Here is a 13,047-nt window from a genome sequence, read left to right on the forward strand (position 1 = left end):
TCCGAGTCTTCTTCTCGCTCCACAAATCCTAATTCTTTGTAAGTTTCTGTTTATGTAGTCCTTACACAATTTACTCGATCGGTGGTAGTCCAGTTCGCAGACGCATTCGCTCGGCAATCAAAAAGGCCAGCTCCAAAGCTTGAGCTCCGTTCAAGCGAGGATCACAAAACGTGTGGTAGCGATCGTTCAGAGTATCCTCAGACACGCCACTAATTCCTCCCGTGCACTCGGTCACATCTTCTCCGGTCATTTCCAAATGCACGCCACCGGGATGGCTGCCCATTTCGTCGTGCACGTCGAAGAAAGCACGAAGCTCGTCACGGATTGCGTCAAAGTTGCGCGTCTTGATACCAGAATCGGTCTTGTAAGTATTGCCGTGAACAGGGTCGGAAATCCACAAGACCGACTTGCCCTCACGTTGTACGGCACGGATTAAGGCTGGAAGATTCTTGCGAACTTTCTCGGCCCCCATGCGGACGACAATCGTCAGACGCCCGGGAATATTTTGGGGATTCATAGTATCGATGATGCGGATGAGTTCTTCCGGTGTGCACTTGTCCGAAATCTTGACTCCCAGCGGATTTCCAATTCCGCGTACGAATTCCAAGTGGGCACCATCCAATTGACGAGTGCGCTCTCCAACCCACAGCATATGGCCTGAGCAATCGTAGTAGCGTCCGGTAGTTGAGTCCTTGCGGGTCAGGGCTTCTTCGTACGGCAGTAAAAGACATTCGTGAGCCGTGTAAAACTCGGTTTTGGTAAAGGTGGGGCTGCTGGTGTCGACACCAATGGCCTTCATGAAACGGAGCGACTCGTCAACCTTGGTCGCGAACTTTCGGTAGCTGAGAGAAGGAAATAAAATTTTGCATATCGAGCGGTGAGTTTCTGGATCCAAAACGCGGCATACACATTTGGCTGCAAAGACGGACGTACCGGCTACCCTCATCCGTCGTCTCAACAAAGTCCAAATTCCAGGCGTGTAGCCTACTCATATCAGCGTATCCTCCGGTTGAAAAGGCACGGAGAATGTTTAATGTCTGCGCCGATTGGTGGTACGCTTCGACCATATTATTGGGATTGTGGCGACGGGCTTCCGGTGTGAACTCTTCGCGGTTGATGATATCTCCACGGTACGAAGGCAACGCCACACCGTCACGGACCTCATCCGGTTCACTGCGAGGCTTGGCAAACTGACCAGCCATGCGACCGACCTTGATGACTGGCATGGCCGAACCAAAGGTTAACACCAGAGCCATTTGCAAAAGGACACGGAAACTGTCACGGACGTGATCGACATTAAATTCGTTAAACGCTTCGGCACAGTCGCCGCCCATCAGCAAGAAGCCTTGCCCCGAACAGGCACGAGCCAACTGCTCGTGCAAGGAACGAACTTCACCCGCAAAGACCAAAGGAGAAAACTTCTTTATGGTGTCGATGGCTTGTTCCAATTCTTCTTCATCTTCGTAGTTTGGTCCTTGTTGAACTTCTCTTTCTCTCCACGAACGAGGACTCCAGTCGGTATTGCCCCCGGTAGTGGCAGCCGTCGAAGCGGGCGGTTCCGTCGCCACCGACAACGCCGATTGACGGCGTCTAATGAACAAGAACAACACGAGATCGAAGCACCATGAGTCTTACGCTGGGAACAATTGCCAACGATATGTGTCCTTACACGTGAATACAAGATTCGCTTCGACAAATAAAGTTTTGGCGAAAAATGCAAAACCTATCACTATTGCATTCCAAGGAACAAATCGGTCACAGTCACGGAATATTAGAATCGGATCATAACTTACCCCACTAACGACTGGGGCGTAAAAGCCTCTGACGATGCCAGCAGCAATAGGGCACTTGCTAATTTCAGCATCATGGTCACGCGAAAGGATACGGTAGGGAGGTACCGACTATAGAGGCGTTGACTGATTGGTGGTGCTGGGCAATCTTTCGTGAGTTTGGACTGCCAAGTATCTGCGTGAACAGATGTCGTAGATCACCAAACTGCAAGCTTTTTCGAGATGCTTTCGATTGGTCGGGAAAGGACGGCGTTCCGCAACCAACGATCATTCGGACTCAAACATTCGCTCATAGACCAATCAGAAATCTAAATGAGTAACGATCTGACGAAATCAAACCGCGTTGAAGTTACTGCCCAGACGTGTGATACACCACGAATGCCAGACGAACCCTTAACTTTCAATATTAGGATTGTGGCTCACTATCCGTCGAAAGGAGCGGTCGTTGGAAGTTCATGTAAATGTTAGTCAAATCGATCGACGACCAGACTAACTGTAATGGCGAATTATCTAAAATTGATCAGGAAGTATCACAAAGACCAACAAATTTCCTCTACTTTAATGCAAGCTACAGACGGCCAGCCATGACTGACGCTTCTACCTACGGTCGACGTCTAGCAAATCGAAAAGGAGTTACCGTTGATCTGCAAACTGTGATGTTTGTGGAAATGCAATCATCCGTCTGTGTCATATTTGGTACAACTCTTGGACACTAAGTGGTATTGCATGACCTCGGTATAACCTTCATGTGACGTTCAATGGATGTGTGAATAGTTTATGTGGTAGCGTTTACCCAATCTGTTACTCTAACAGTAAAGTCAGCATGTAGAAAGGTATGATACAAAGTATTTCTAGATTTGAGACCCACGATCCCAATTCGTTGCTATGTCCCGTGTTTCAGCCTGCACGATGCTCTAATCGCTATCAAATGTATTCCCAAATTTTGCGCACCCTTATGATTCTTGCTGACAAAAAGAATTCGAAGAAAATAATGCTGTGAAAGTTGAAAAAGGCTGGAGCTACCCATGCACGATAGGCTTTTGCTGCCACACAACAGCATCGGACCGCAGTCGGTTTAGGTAAACACAGCACCACGACTCAGGGTTTCTGGCAAGTCCGCAACTGCATCATTGTAGTCTCGGTAAGCCGGCAGTTGACCATAATCACCGCGAGCACCGCCGTCTCTACTTGGACGGTCGCTATGATCGTCCAATCTGCGGCCCTCTTTTATCATGTACATTATTGAAATCAGAAATGTGAAAAAGAAGGATGCCGCCGCACCGAAAGCACTTCCTTTGGCATTTTCCACGTCGTCTATTCCCCCCACAAAGAATGGCTGTTTAATCAGCAATATACCAACCCAAGACTGTTGCAATCAAAGGAACAGAGTCAGATCATAGAACGTGAATAACGTCGGAGAGAAACGGTCGGCCGACGCATAAACTGTAAACAAGTCATAGCACTCGATAACATCCGCAAAAGCACCTCCGACGCCCAATCAGAATGACGTCCGCGTTGGCAAATTCGAAGACATCGATGTTACATTCAGACGCTACTCCCTCGCTTCAGCCAATGTGAGATCTCTGGAAGCCCAACAGATCGCTCCATCCACCATCTCCAAGGAGTTTTGACTGGTCTTTGGATGGACAACGTTGCGTTTCATACGACTGAATCGTCACTCACCATGAACAGAATCCCTACTGCAGAGAAAAAGGCGCAGCCTTGCGATGCGGCGCCGAGATCCGAACACATTCTGCTATGGTGGAATTGCTTTTGTTTGGAGTGGGTGAGAGGGGTAAAAGTTGAATGCAGGATTAATAGAATTCACTTTTAGCTGGATCACGAGAATCCCTGGAGTGTCCGTGGAGTGCCTTCTTCTGGTCTCGTTCAAGGTTGGCGCATGCATTTGTTGTTTGACTATGAAGCAGTCACGCTATAGGGTCGCGCTTCCGCGATCACGCGTGCAAAAATGACCTCAACGGCCAACTCCACGGGATGCTCAAACCACCTTTGAGTAAGGGCTAGGGCTTATTTCACTACCAGCAAAAGCAGGCAGACCCCCCCCTCTCTACTGTGCCTGTGTTTAGGACGTAAATGTAAGCTAATAAAGCTATGAAGTGTTTAGAATATTTCTACTAACTGTGATGTCTCTTACCTTAAAGTTAGAAATAAATACCCTTCATCTCAGTGCTACTGCGCGAGCAAAATAAAATATATCTCTGCTGTCTATAAAACTCGTACCCGAGACGCTCGACCGTTTCAGCGATCAGTAACGTCTAGTCCACACGCCAATCACTTTCTGCCACATACCAGTAAGCGAGGTTTAAGAAAAAAGAGTGGCAAAATGCCAATCTCAGGTGCAAACGGATGACGCGCGCAACCCATGGTTTCCGGGCAATTTTCAGACTGCATCCAGCCATCCTTTCAGGATCCCGCGCCACTGCTCTTCCCAGCTCAATTGATCGGTTGCAAACTCTGCCGCAATTTGACCTACAAAAGCAATCATGGCAAGCCGACCATTTTCTAGCTCGACCGTCAATTTGCGCTCGTTCAGAGCCTTGTCTCGAACAAAGAAGTATCCAGTAGCGTAATCCCCCGGCATGTCTCTGGGGTCTCGTTGGACAAAAACCAGTGTTTCGAGTATGCCACACAACACCACAACCCTTACAATGTCCTCGGCGTTGAGGATCTGGAACTTCTTCAAAATGCTGTCGGGCAACTTCTTTGGCACCCAGTCAGTTGATTTCCGTAGCAAAGGCGTGACAATGGATTCCACCACGGCCAACATAGCAATTCGTCCATGTTTCAATTCACTTTCCCGGAATCGAGAGAAATTGTCATCGTTTGCCAGTGCTAATGGGTCGAAAAAGTGGCAATCCTCTTTGAGAAAGATTGCCAGGGTAGGACTGCAGCCAATTTCTTCCGAGATTGGAGGAGGTCGAAATGCGTAAGAACACGGAGATCCCGTATATAATCCGAGACAGCAGCAAATTGTGGATCTTTTCAAAATCTTTTTCATTGGTGCAATATCATGACCTGTATTAATCCTTCGCAACACTACAAATGGTGCAGAAGAAGGTTCTTCTACGCTTGTTGTCGACTGCAAATATTATTTTCTACGTCCTTTACATTCCGATATTCTGTTGACAGACTTGGGGGAACCCGGTGAGAGAGCGCCAAGGCAATTTACGATATTACAATTAGAAACACAGTCTAATGTGTTTTCTTCGGCGGCTGTGTCTGACCGTTAATATTTCATTTCATGTCACCCATGGAGATGACTCGAACCCATAGAACTGCGACTCGAGTTCCAACGCCGATAATGTAACATGAAACAGTAGACCAAAGTTTCGTTCGTCTTATTGTTAGGCTTCATTCACAGTCAGTTTCACCATGGCACCTCAGACGTCCATCTGGGCGTCCCATCTCATCTTGGTTGCTACAGCATGTGCTGGCATTTACGCCTTCGTTCAAAAACGGAAACGCAGTAGCAAGTATAATGTGCCGAGTGATCTGGTGAACTCGCCGTACGGAAAAGAAGTCGTAGTCGCACTCGAGCTAGCGCTCAAAGCCGGCCTCAACATGATTGCCTATTGTGACGAGAAAGGGACCGAGGCAGAATCCGGTCAAGACCTAGAGATTAAAACCAAAGGGCAGCCTGAAGATTTCTGCACAAGGGTTGATATTGAAAACGAGAATCTTGTCATGGAAGGACTCTTGAAATCATTTCCGACGCACACCATTATTGGGGAGGAATCCGTAGGAAACAATCCTTTGCCACCGCTGACGACTGATCCGACTTGGATAATCGATCCGATCGATGGAAACACAAATTTTGCGTCGGGGCTTCCACTGACCTGCGTCAGCATCGGATTCTGTGATAAAAAAAATCCCGTTATTGGGGTAGTCTACGCACCGATGACAGATGAAGTATACCTGGCGGTGCGCGGATACGGAGCCTACCGCAACGGCGTAAAAATCACGCAGCGCGAAACCAAAGCGTTGTGCGACGCGGTAGTCTGTTTTGAATTTGGGTATGCACGGGACCAGGAAGCGGTTGACAAAATGGTAGGCGCTGTCAGGAAAATACTGGAACACGGATGCAGAACCTGTCGATGTCTTGGGAGTGGCGTTTTGGATCTCTGCTATGTTGCGACAGGCCGTTTGGACGTTGTTTATGCTGGCGTTGCGGGAGAAGGATGGAAGCCATGGGGTACGTCATCTGGCGTTCTCGTTTAGAGTTGAAACTCAAATACTAACTCGTAACTGTGTTCTATAGACTACTGCGCAGGCTTTGTCGTCGCGACGGAGGCGGGGTGCACAATGCAGCCTATTGCTCAATTGAGCAAAACGGATTTTGACATTTACTCATCAAGTGTTATTTGTGGAGTGAGTTCAAATTTGGTTCAAGAACTCAGGGCAACGATATCACGCAAATGCATGGCGTTCGCCTGAGGGAGCAAAGCCCATCCAATTTCCCTTTCAACTTGCTCGGCAGGACACCCGCCAACTTTCATAAAACTTGAACGATCATCTGATAGAAGGTTAGTATATTTGGCTCTTTCTTAAACGCGAAGTGGCTGTACTTCCTCAACCGTGGATTATAATAATCCAACTCATTGGAAGTCATTATTTTATTCATCTAGGTCGTTCTCGAAATATTCTTCACAATCGTGCCTTCACGATCGGCTGGAGATGTCTTTCGCTTGATGGCTTTAGTTCCGCCTCGGCTTTGAAAATCAGTGTTTTGTACCGTCATTTCCAGATTACCGCCATCCGCCAGTTCGAGCTCCTGATCAGCTGTCTGTGAGTCGTCACAGGCCTTAGCTGGAGAATATCGATGTCGGCCTTTCCTTACTCGTAGAAACCAACCGCGCTCCAGTAGATATTCATACATAGACACGAGCAGTGTCCAAGCTGATGTCAGGATTAAAAAAAAGATCATCGTCAACAACACGACATGAATGAAGCTTAACATTGTATGCCAAATTGGCCTGGGCGGTCCCTATTTGGGAAAATGTCAAGTTGACTGCAGTGAGGTTGATGTCATTGCACTCAGCAAAGACTTTTTCTATTGCTTCACTTACGAAGTAGTTGATCTGATCATCGATCGTTGTCTGGATCGTCCAAGAAGATACAACTCGGCTTTCATTCTCGCTCTCCAGGGAAACTGTATGGAAAAGTGGCGAAAACATCGAAATTGCCGCTGAGATTGGGTCTGATAATTCTATTCTCTCCATTTCGTGAATAAGCGAACCAATGAAAAGCTGACTTTCTAAGACACGCTTTTTTATGGAGAGAGTTTTCTTTGCAAGCGTGTACATATCATCCGAGTTGCAGATCGTATCGGGTAGCCGCGTCTTTATGCGCTCGGTAATATTCCACAGTATTCCTTTGACGGATGAATCGTCTGTATCGCTGGTTACAGTGGATGTAGCATTGGAAAGGTTGTTAAAAATTGAAATCTCCAGAATAATTTTTGTTCCAATAGGTTTGGATACATGAGTACCTTGGTCTGGATCGTCTTCGTCCACATGCCATGGAATAGCTAGCAGCACATTCACATCACCTTCGCCAAATGTTTCTAATGGATTAAGTGCACGTGCCACACTTGTCAGAGCTGAAACAAAAGTATTTTCCGAGGATCCTGTCCATTTTGAAACCGATATTCCCTGAAGGCCAACAACTGTATGAATGAGAAATGGGACAAGACAAGGGTCTGAACGGGCGCAAGCTTCGATATGGCAAGGTCGGGAGAATCTGTGCTCTTCGTGGCAGATTCCGTCTGTATGAGCGGCTGATACAATCCGAGTCTGCTCGCACCCATGATCGCATGTGCTCCACAAAGAATCTCCGCAGTCATATCTGATGCTTTCAGAAATAGGCGCTTTTGACACATTCGCAGCTACTATGGCTTCGGCGCATGTAAGTTGACACGATCTCTTCTCTTCGCAAGTTCCCTTGCCATTGCAGTCAACGTCAGAGTTCTGGAACACACTCTTTGATGAAGATTCTCTTGCTACTTCAGTACACTGAACACCCTCTTTGCTGCCAGCACTCTCGACAATACCAGTCCAAGTTTCGTTGCCCAGGAGAGCAATATTCGAGGAGGCGTGTTCGCAAATTTCCCGGTGCACGGTATCAATACATGGCGTAGATAGAATTGGAGCGTGCACTGTGCAGTCCTTTGAGTATCCGTTATCCTGTGCAACTTCCGGCACGGATTTCTTGTCGTACGTGCAAGAACTCTCTGCAAACCCAACACGGCCGTTTTCCCAGTCGAAGACAACGTTGTGCCCTTGCATAGTGTTACTTCCCAAGACTCCGCCAGATGTTTCACTGAAATAGATTCGGCTGGTGTACATGGACGTGATCGGAGAAAAGTCCATGTAGCTGGTGGCTGGAATCGCAATGAGCAAATCATTGGGGGACGATGGGTCCAAACGACCAGCGTACCCAGGAATATCTTCATAACCCTCGATTGACGGATCCAAATTTTCTCTGTAGGCATGACATTGCACGAGAACAGTAGGCAGCTCCAGAATTTGTTCCGGCGAGAGTCTCATCGGTAGATGAGAGTACGACTGACCAGTTGCCTGACGCCAAGCCATATTAAACTCCGGAGCTACATCTTTGTTGAGGTAAGTATCGGTTGTTCCCGAATCCACAATGACACCTTTACCACTATTAAGAACAGCAGGATTCATCTTTACTTTGATCGTACGGTGATCAGGATCCACACTCTTGGCAGATTGTCCGCCTCCTTGTCTAATATAAATGTTCTTGACGTAGACTGTATACCATCCAATTTTGGCCATGTTCTTGGCATACACCATGGGGCTGGTATCGAGGTTGGTGGATATTCCTCCAATTGTCATACTACCTGCCATGACACCACGCTTGCTTGTGCCCAGCTCTCGACGATAACACATGGAGAAAATATTGTGTTCAATCATGTGTCTGTCGTACAACTGTTTCGGTAAGGTCGCCTGGTGTGCTGACATTCCCATTATTCCATCCGCAAGCTGCGTAATGAACAAGCCAGTCATACTCTTTTGACATCCAAACATAAAGTCGATTGAGTTTCGTTGGTCTTCTAAAGAAACGGAGTCGATAATATCGGAACCACTGCAATAGAATCGATCTAAAACTTGTACGGCGTCCCATGAGCTGCCTTCCGTATAGGACTGGCTGAACCTACACTCCCCGTCTTGACATGTGATACCATCCCGGCATTCGTCACACTGGAGTTGATGAAACGATGCACTCTTTTTTGGTTCAAAGTAAGGATCGGTATGATGCGTCGAACCGCAATTTTGACATCCATTACAGGGAAAAGCAGTGTAGTGCGAGCCGGTATCGACGATGACCGTCTTTCGTTGCGGAAAGGGAGATCCCACCCAGACATTAACGTAGTGCGTTCCATAGCCTTGTGCCAAGGGTACGGCCTGATAATTGTTGTATTGTCCACCAGCAACGGGAGCAGCCTCCTGTGTCCTTCTCCTTTTGTCGGAGTGTGAACGCAATCGATTTTCTGCAGTCTGGTTGCGAAGCTCTGCGCTTTTGGGAATCTCCTTTTGTTCGTCTTCAAAAGAGTATTCTTCATCCCATTTTTCTCGTAAATCAATATTATTTTGGGTCCGATAAGCCTGCTCGTATCGACTCAAGTGTCGGAGGTCATGAAACTCTTGCAATTGACGGTTGTGTCGGTAACGTGGATCACGGGCATCAGGAATACCGGCATAAACGGCACTTCGTTCCGGTCGCAGCCATTCATCCGGTATGACGAAAGACGAGTTGCTCTGTAGTCTGCGGCGTTGACGAGCCTCTTTTAGAAATCCTGTCGGTTGCAAGTCAAATTGAAAAAGAGGCGCCGAGGACGCGACGCGTCGTTGCGAAACCGGCCCCTTCCCCGCCAAAACAATATTCAGCGCAATAAATATGACTAAAATTGTACAATACAAAACCATTGTGTTGAATTTAGGCACCATCAATCCACCCAGCGGCGACGGATGGCGGGGGTAGTTTGACAATGTCATGAAGAAATCAGAGTCAAAGGAAGTCGAAATGCATCACACTCTTGAGAGAGAGGCAAACGCGGTGCGGTTGCGAAATGACATGCTCACTGTAACTGTAAATTAATGGAAAGATTTCTTAAAAGGTATCTTGAACTCAAATTTAAACGTATAGTTACTGAGATTTTAAAACGCACCCTTGCAGGCACTTCGAATCCCTGTCAAACCATTTCTATTTTCTTTTCCATTTGACAGTGAGTTCACAATGTTGCACCTCACAAATTGACCGTGCGGACAAGCATGCGACTGATTTTACTATTGCTACACTTTCCTGTATGCTTCGGATTCCACTTTGCGCCGCTGGATAGAGCACTAATCAAGCATGTCACGAGCAGCGATCGTTTGTCTCACTTTCCGACGTTGCACCGAAAATGCCGTAGACCTCGCCACCGACAACCTTGTCGACCGCACCAAGCGATTCCCATCGCTTCTATTGGAATCGAAACGACCAGAGCTTTGTCAGGGCTTGTCGCGTCGTCCATAGTTGGATTCAATTTTGATCGGATACTTCCTGATTCTGGGATTCTAGTAACTCTTATTTCAGCGGCACTTATTTCCAACGTGGGCTTGGCGCCCACGCTTCATCCACTATACGATACGTGCTGGACAACATTTTTGCCAGGATCCCTGACCCTGCTTCTACTGTCGATGCAGAAAAAGACGACAGAAACGTTTGCGAATGGAGAATCTATTTTGACGGTCGTTCGGAGAGTGTCTGTTCCCTTTGCTATCGCTTCCGTAGCGTCCGTATTGGGCTGTGCATTATCCTTTTGGCTATGTCTTACTTTTCCAATGCATCTTTTACCCAAACAAGAAGCCACTGTAGCAACGGCATGTCAAGCAGCGTCGTTTGTAGGAGGATCCGTTAACTTTTTCGCCACCGCAGCGGTTGTTGCCGATCGATCAGTGTCTACACTGGTTAGTTCAATGGCCACCGCAGATTTGGTAGTAACGGCCATTTTCTTCGCGATTTTGAGCACAGCGCTTCAATCCCCTTCACTGAAACGAATGTTTTTGAATGACAACGAGAGAGAAGCCCGAAACTCTGACGTAGAAGACATAAATGAGTCCACCAACAAATCTACCGATAGCCCCGACCAGCCAACGCCAAGGAAGTCAATTAAGGACGTTTCTCCAGCGACAATGCTACGTTTGACGATATCATCAATTCTGGTTTCGTCTGTAGCACTAGCGATTGTCCGCTTGGCCGAGCGCTTCGAAGCCGTGGTCTCGAGCATCATCCCAGGGACAGCATGTGCCGCTATCACAGTTCTCGCTCCGCTTGTTCCGAAATTTATGCCTCGCGACCTTTGGCTCTGGAAAGATATGCAGCGCGTCGCCGTTCCGCTTTCGCAGTTCTGTTTTTTGTTTTTGTTTGCATCCATCGGGATGTCGGCCGATTTGACGGCCGCGTTGATATCCGGCCCCGCTTGTCTGGTTGTTTCGTTGAGTGCTTTAGTCGTTCATTTGATTGGTACACTATTGGGTTGCTTGATTTCTCGCCGTTGGTTTCAGTCAGAACTTCGTTTTGAAGATGTTTTGGTGGCGTCCAATGCAGCCATTGGAGGACCGGCGACTGCGGCTGCCTTTTGTGGTCGGATAGTAGGACCTCGTCAAAAGGCTTTGACCTACGCGGCTACCATATGGGGTGTCGTGGGATACGCTATTGGCACAACACTTGGAGTAACTTTCTTTCGAATCGCGCGACAATTTTTATAGAATCCGTCCAATAAGCAAGCGTTAGATTTAAACGATCCGGTTTCTCTAAAAAGGAACGTCAGCATAGTCGTCGGGCGTTGGAATTGTTGTTTTCGGTGGACGGGAAGACTTTGCGTTGCCTCGCTTTGTTGTACTTTGATTCAAACGATTCTCGAAGCGACGCTTGAGATCTCGAAAGCCCATCGCATCGTAAAACGCCAAGATACGGTTGCTATCAAACTCGGCCATTTGGAGGTCTGAAACCTTCGCAATCCCTTGCGGAAATGTCATCCTATCCATAGGCACGTCTCTACGAAGATCGACAAGTACCCGAGACAACCGAGCCTGTTGTTCATTTGCTTTTAGTTTTTCTCGGCGAGCTCTTTGTTTTACGGTGTCAACATTGGCTAGGAGCTTCTCCAACGAACCGAATTCTTCGATCAACAAGGCTGCAATTTTCGGACCGATACCCGGAACTCCAGGGACGTTGTCGGCTGAATCCCCGGCCAGGGCTAAAATGTCGCCAAGTAGCCGAGGACCACATCCCCACTTCTCCACAACTTCGTCGTAGGTGATTCGACCCATAGTCATGGGATCAATCATATGGACACTTGGAATTTCTTCCCTGTCTGTAATAAGTTGCCAAAGATCTTTATCACCCGATAGAATGTTGGTATCGATTCCTTCTTCGATTGCCATTGTCGCCAACGTAGCTATAACGTCGTCCGCTTCAAAGGTAGCAGCTTCGATTTGCGGAATACCGTACGCCTTAGCAGCTTCGCGGACTAGCGCAAATTGTGGTACCAGATCCACGGGAGCGTCCGGCCGGTTGCCCTTATACTCGGGATACAAGCTGTGTCGAAACGTCTTGCCCTTGGCATCGAAAACGAGGACAAGTCGCGGGCGTTCACCTTCCACAATCCGATTGAGGATCAAACGCATTATCATCGAGCAAAACCCCATAACTGCCCCCGTTGGCATCCCATCAGAGCGATGAATTGGAGGCATTGAGTAATATGCTCGAAAAATATATGCAGATGCGTCTACAAGTATCAAAGGATCTGACGTCTTTTCTTGAGGCTTTGAATCGGTCACCGGGCGAACAACCGTGCTGACACTTTTGACCAAAGTTCCGCTTTCCTTAGTTAGTACTTTGCGTTTCAGCCTCTTAATACCCTGCTTCACAGAGCGGTGGTCCAGGATCAATTTAGCCATTCTGTTGCCCCCTCCAGCCATAGAGTCCAGCACGTCCTTGTTCGTCGACTCGCCAATATATCCAAAGAGAATTTCGGAAACTTGCTTGGGAGAATTGATGTTGAATTCTTTGCATTTATTTTGTGCGTAAATGTCTTGTTCTAGATTTGCCAAGCGAGCTTGGAGCATGTCCAGTTCGCTACTCGCACCATTGCCCGAAGAAGCCCGCACTACAAATTGCTCAGTGGCCTGTGCAGCGTGGACGTGAGTCGCGGGAATTACACCCCCTT

General features: G+C 47.7%; 7 protein-coding genes across 7 annotated transcripts; 2 read left to right on the forward strand and 5 right to left on the reverse strand.

Moving 5' to 3' along the window:
• Nucleotides 1-12: 12 nt before the first annotated feature.
• AroA (3-deoxy-7-phosphoheptulonate synthase) lies at nucleotides 13-1,926 on the reverse strand. The gene is made up of 3 exons (XM_002177018.1): nucleotides 1,794-1,926; nucleotides 934-1,590; nucleotides 13-842 (listed from the first exon to the last, which is right to left on the reverse strand). Exons 1-3 carry the CDS (start codon nucleotides 1,865-1,867, stop codon nucleotides 71-73), a joined length of 1,503 nt encoding a protein of 500 aa, XP_002177054.1. The 5' UTR covers nucleotides 1,868-1,926; the 3' UTR covers nucleotides 13-70.
• A 624-nt stretch (nucleotides 1,927-2,550) lies between these two features.
• On the reverse strand, nucleotides 2,551-3,634 carry PHATRDRAFT_42518 (predicted protein). The gene is made up of 2 exons (XM_002177019.1): nucleotides 3,474-3,634; nucleotides 2,551-3,156 (listed from the first exon to the last, which is right to left on the reverse strand). Exons 1-2 carry the CDS (start codon nucleotides 3,540-3,542, stop codon nucleotides 2,866-2,868), a joined length of 360 nt encoding a protein of 119 aa, XP_002177055.1. The 5' UTR covers nucleotides 3,543-3,634; the 3' UTR covers nucleotides 2,551-2,865.
• Nucleotides 3,635-4,110: 476 nt separating this feature from the next.
• Nucleotides 4,111-4,865, reverse strand: PHATRDRAFT_56448 (fucoxanhin chlorophyll binding protein related). The gene has a single exon (XM_002177020.1). The coding sequence runs from the start codon at nucleotides 4,807-4,809 to the stop codon at nucleotides 4,192-4,194; it is 618 nt and encodes a 205-aa protein (XP_002177056.1). The 5' UTR covers nucleotides 4,810-4,865; the 3' UTR covers nucleotides 4,111-4,191.
• A 319-nt stretch (nucleotides 4,866-5,184) lies between these two features.
• PHATRDRAFT_17226 (predicted protein) lies at nucleotides 5,185-6,418 on the forward strand. The gene is made up of 2 exons (XM_002176523.1): nucleotides 5,185-6,003; nucleotides 6,070-6,418. Exons 1-2 carry the CDS (start codon nucleotides 5,373-5,375, stop codon nucleotides 6,243-6,245), a joined length of 807 nt encoding a protein of 268 aa, XP_002176559.1. The 5' UTR covers nucleotides 5,185-5,372; the 3' UTR covers nucleotides 6,246-6,418.
• A 14-nt stretch (nucleotides 6,419-6,432) lies between these two features.
• Nucleotides 6,433-9,829, reverse strand: PHATRDRAFT_31525 (predicted protein; the record flags this gene model as incomplete). Its single annotated transcript, XM_002177021.1, has 2 exons — nucleotides 6,433-6,795; nucleotides 6,878-9,829. The coding sequence occupies 2 exons, from the start codon at nucleotides 9,827-9,829 to the stop codon at nucleotides 6,433-6,435; spliced, it is 3,315 nt and encodes a 1,104-aa protein (XP_002177057.1).
• Nucleotides 9,830-10,105: 276 nt separating this feature from the next.
• Nucleotides 10,106-11,584, forward strand: PHATRDRAFT_42521 (predicted protein; the record flags this gene model as incomplete). The annotated part of the gene is made up of 1 exon (XM_002176524.1): nucleotides 10,106-11,584. The coding sequence occupies one exon, from the start codon at nucleotides 10,106-10,108 to the stop codon at nucleotides 11,582-11,584; it is 1,479 nt and encodes a 492-aa protein (XP_002176560.1).
• Nucleotides 11,585-11,587: 3 nt separating this feature from the next.
• PHATRDRAFT_17228 (predicted protein) lies at nucleotides 11,588-12,937 on the reverse strand. The gene has a single exon (XM_002177022.1). The coding sequence runs from the start codon at nucleotides 12,797-12,799 to the stop codon at nucleotides 11,630-11,632; it is 1,170 nt and encodes a 389-aa protein (XP_002177058.1). The 5' UTR covers nucleotides 12,800-12,937; the 3' UTR covers nucleotides 11,588-11,629.
• Nucleotides 12,938-13,047: the final 110 nt, after the last annotated feature.

The sequence above is a fragment of the Phaeodactylum tricornutum genome, chromosome 1, assembly GCF_000150955.2.
Source record: "Phaeodactylum tricornutum CCAP 1055/1 chromosome 1, whole genome shotgun sequence".
NCBI classification, from domain to species: Eukaryota; Bacillariophyta; class Bacillariophyceae; order Surirellales; family Neidiaceae; genus Phaeodactylum; species Phaeodactylum tricornutum.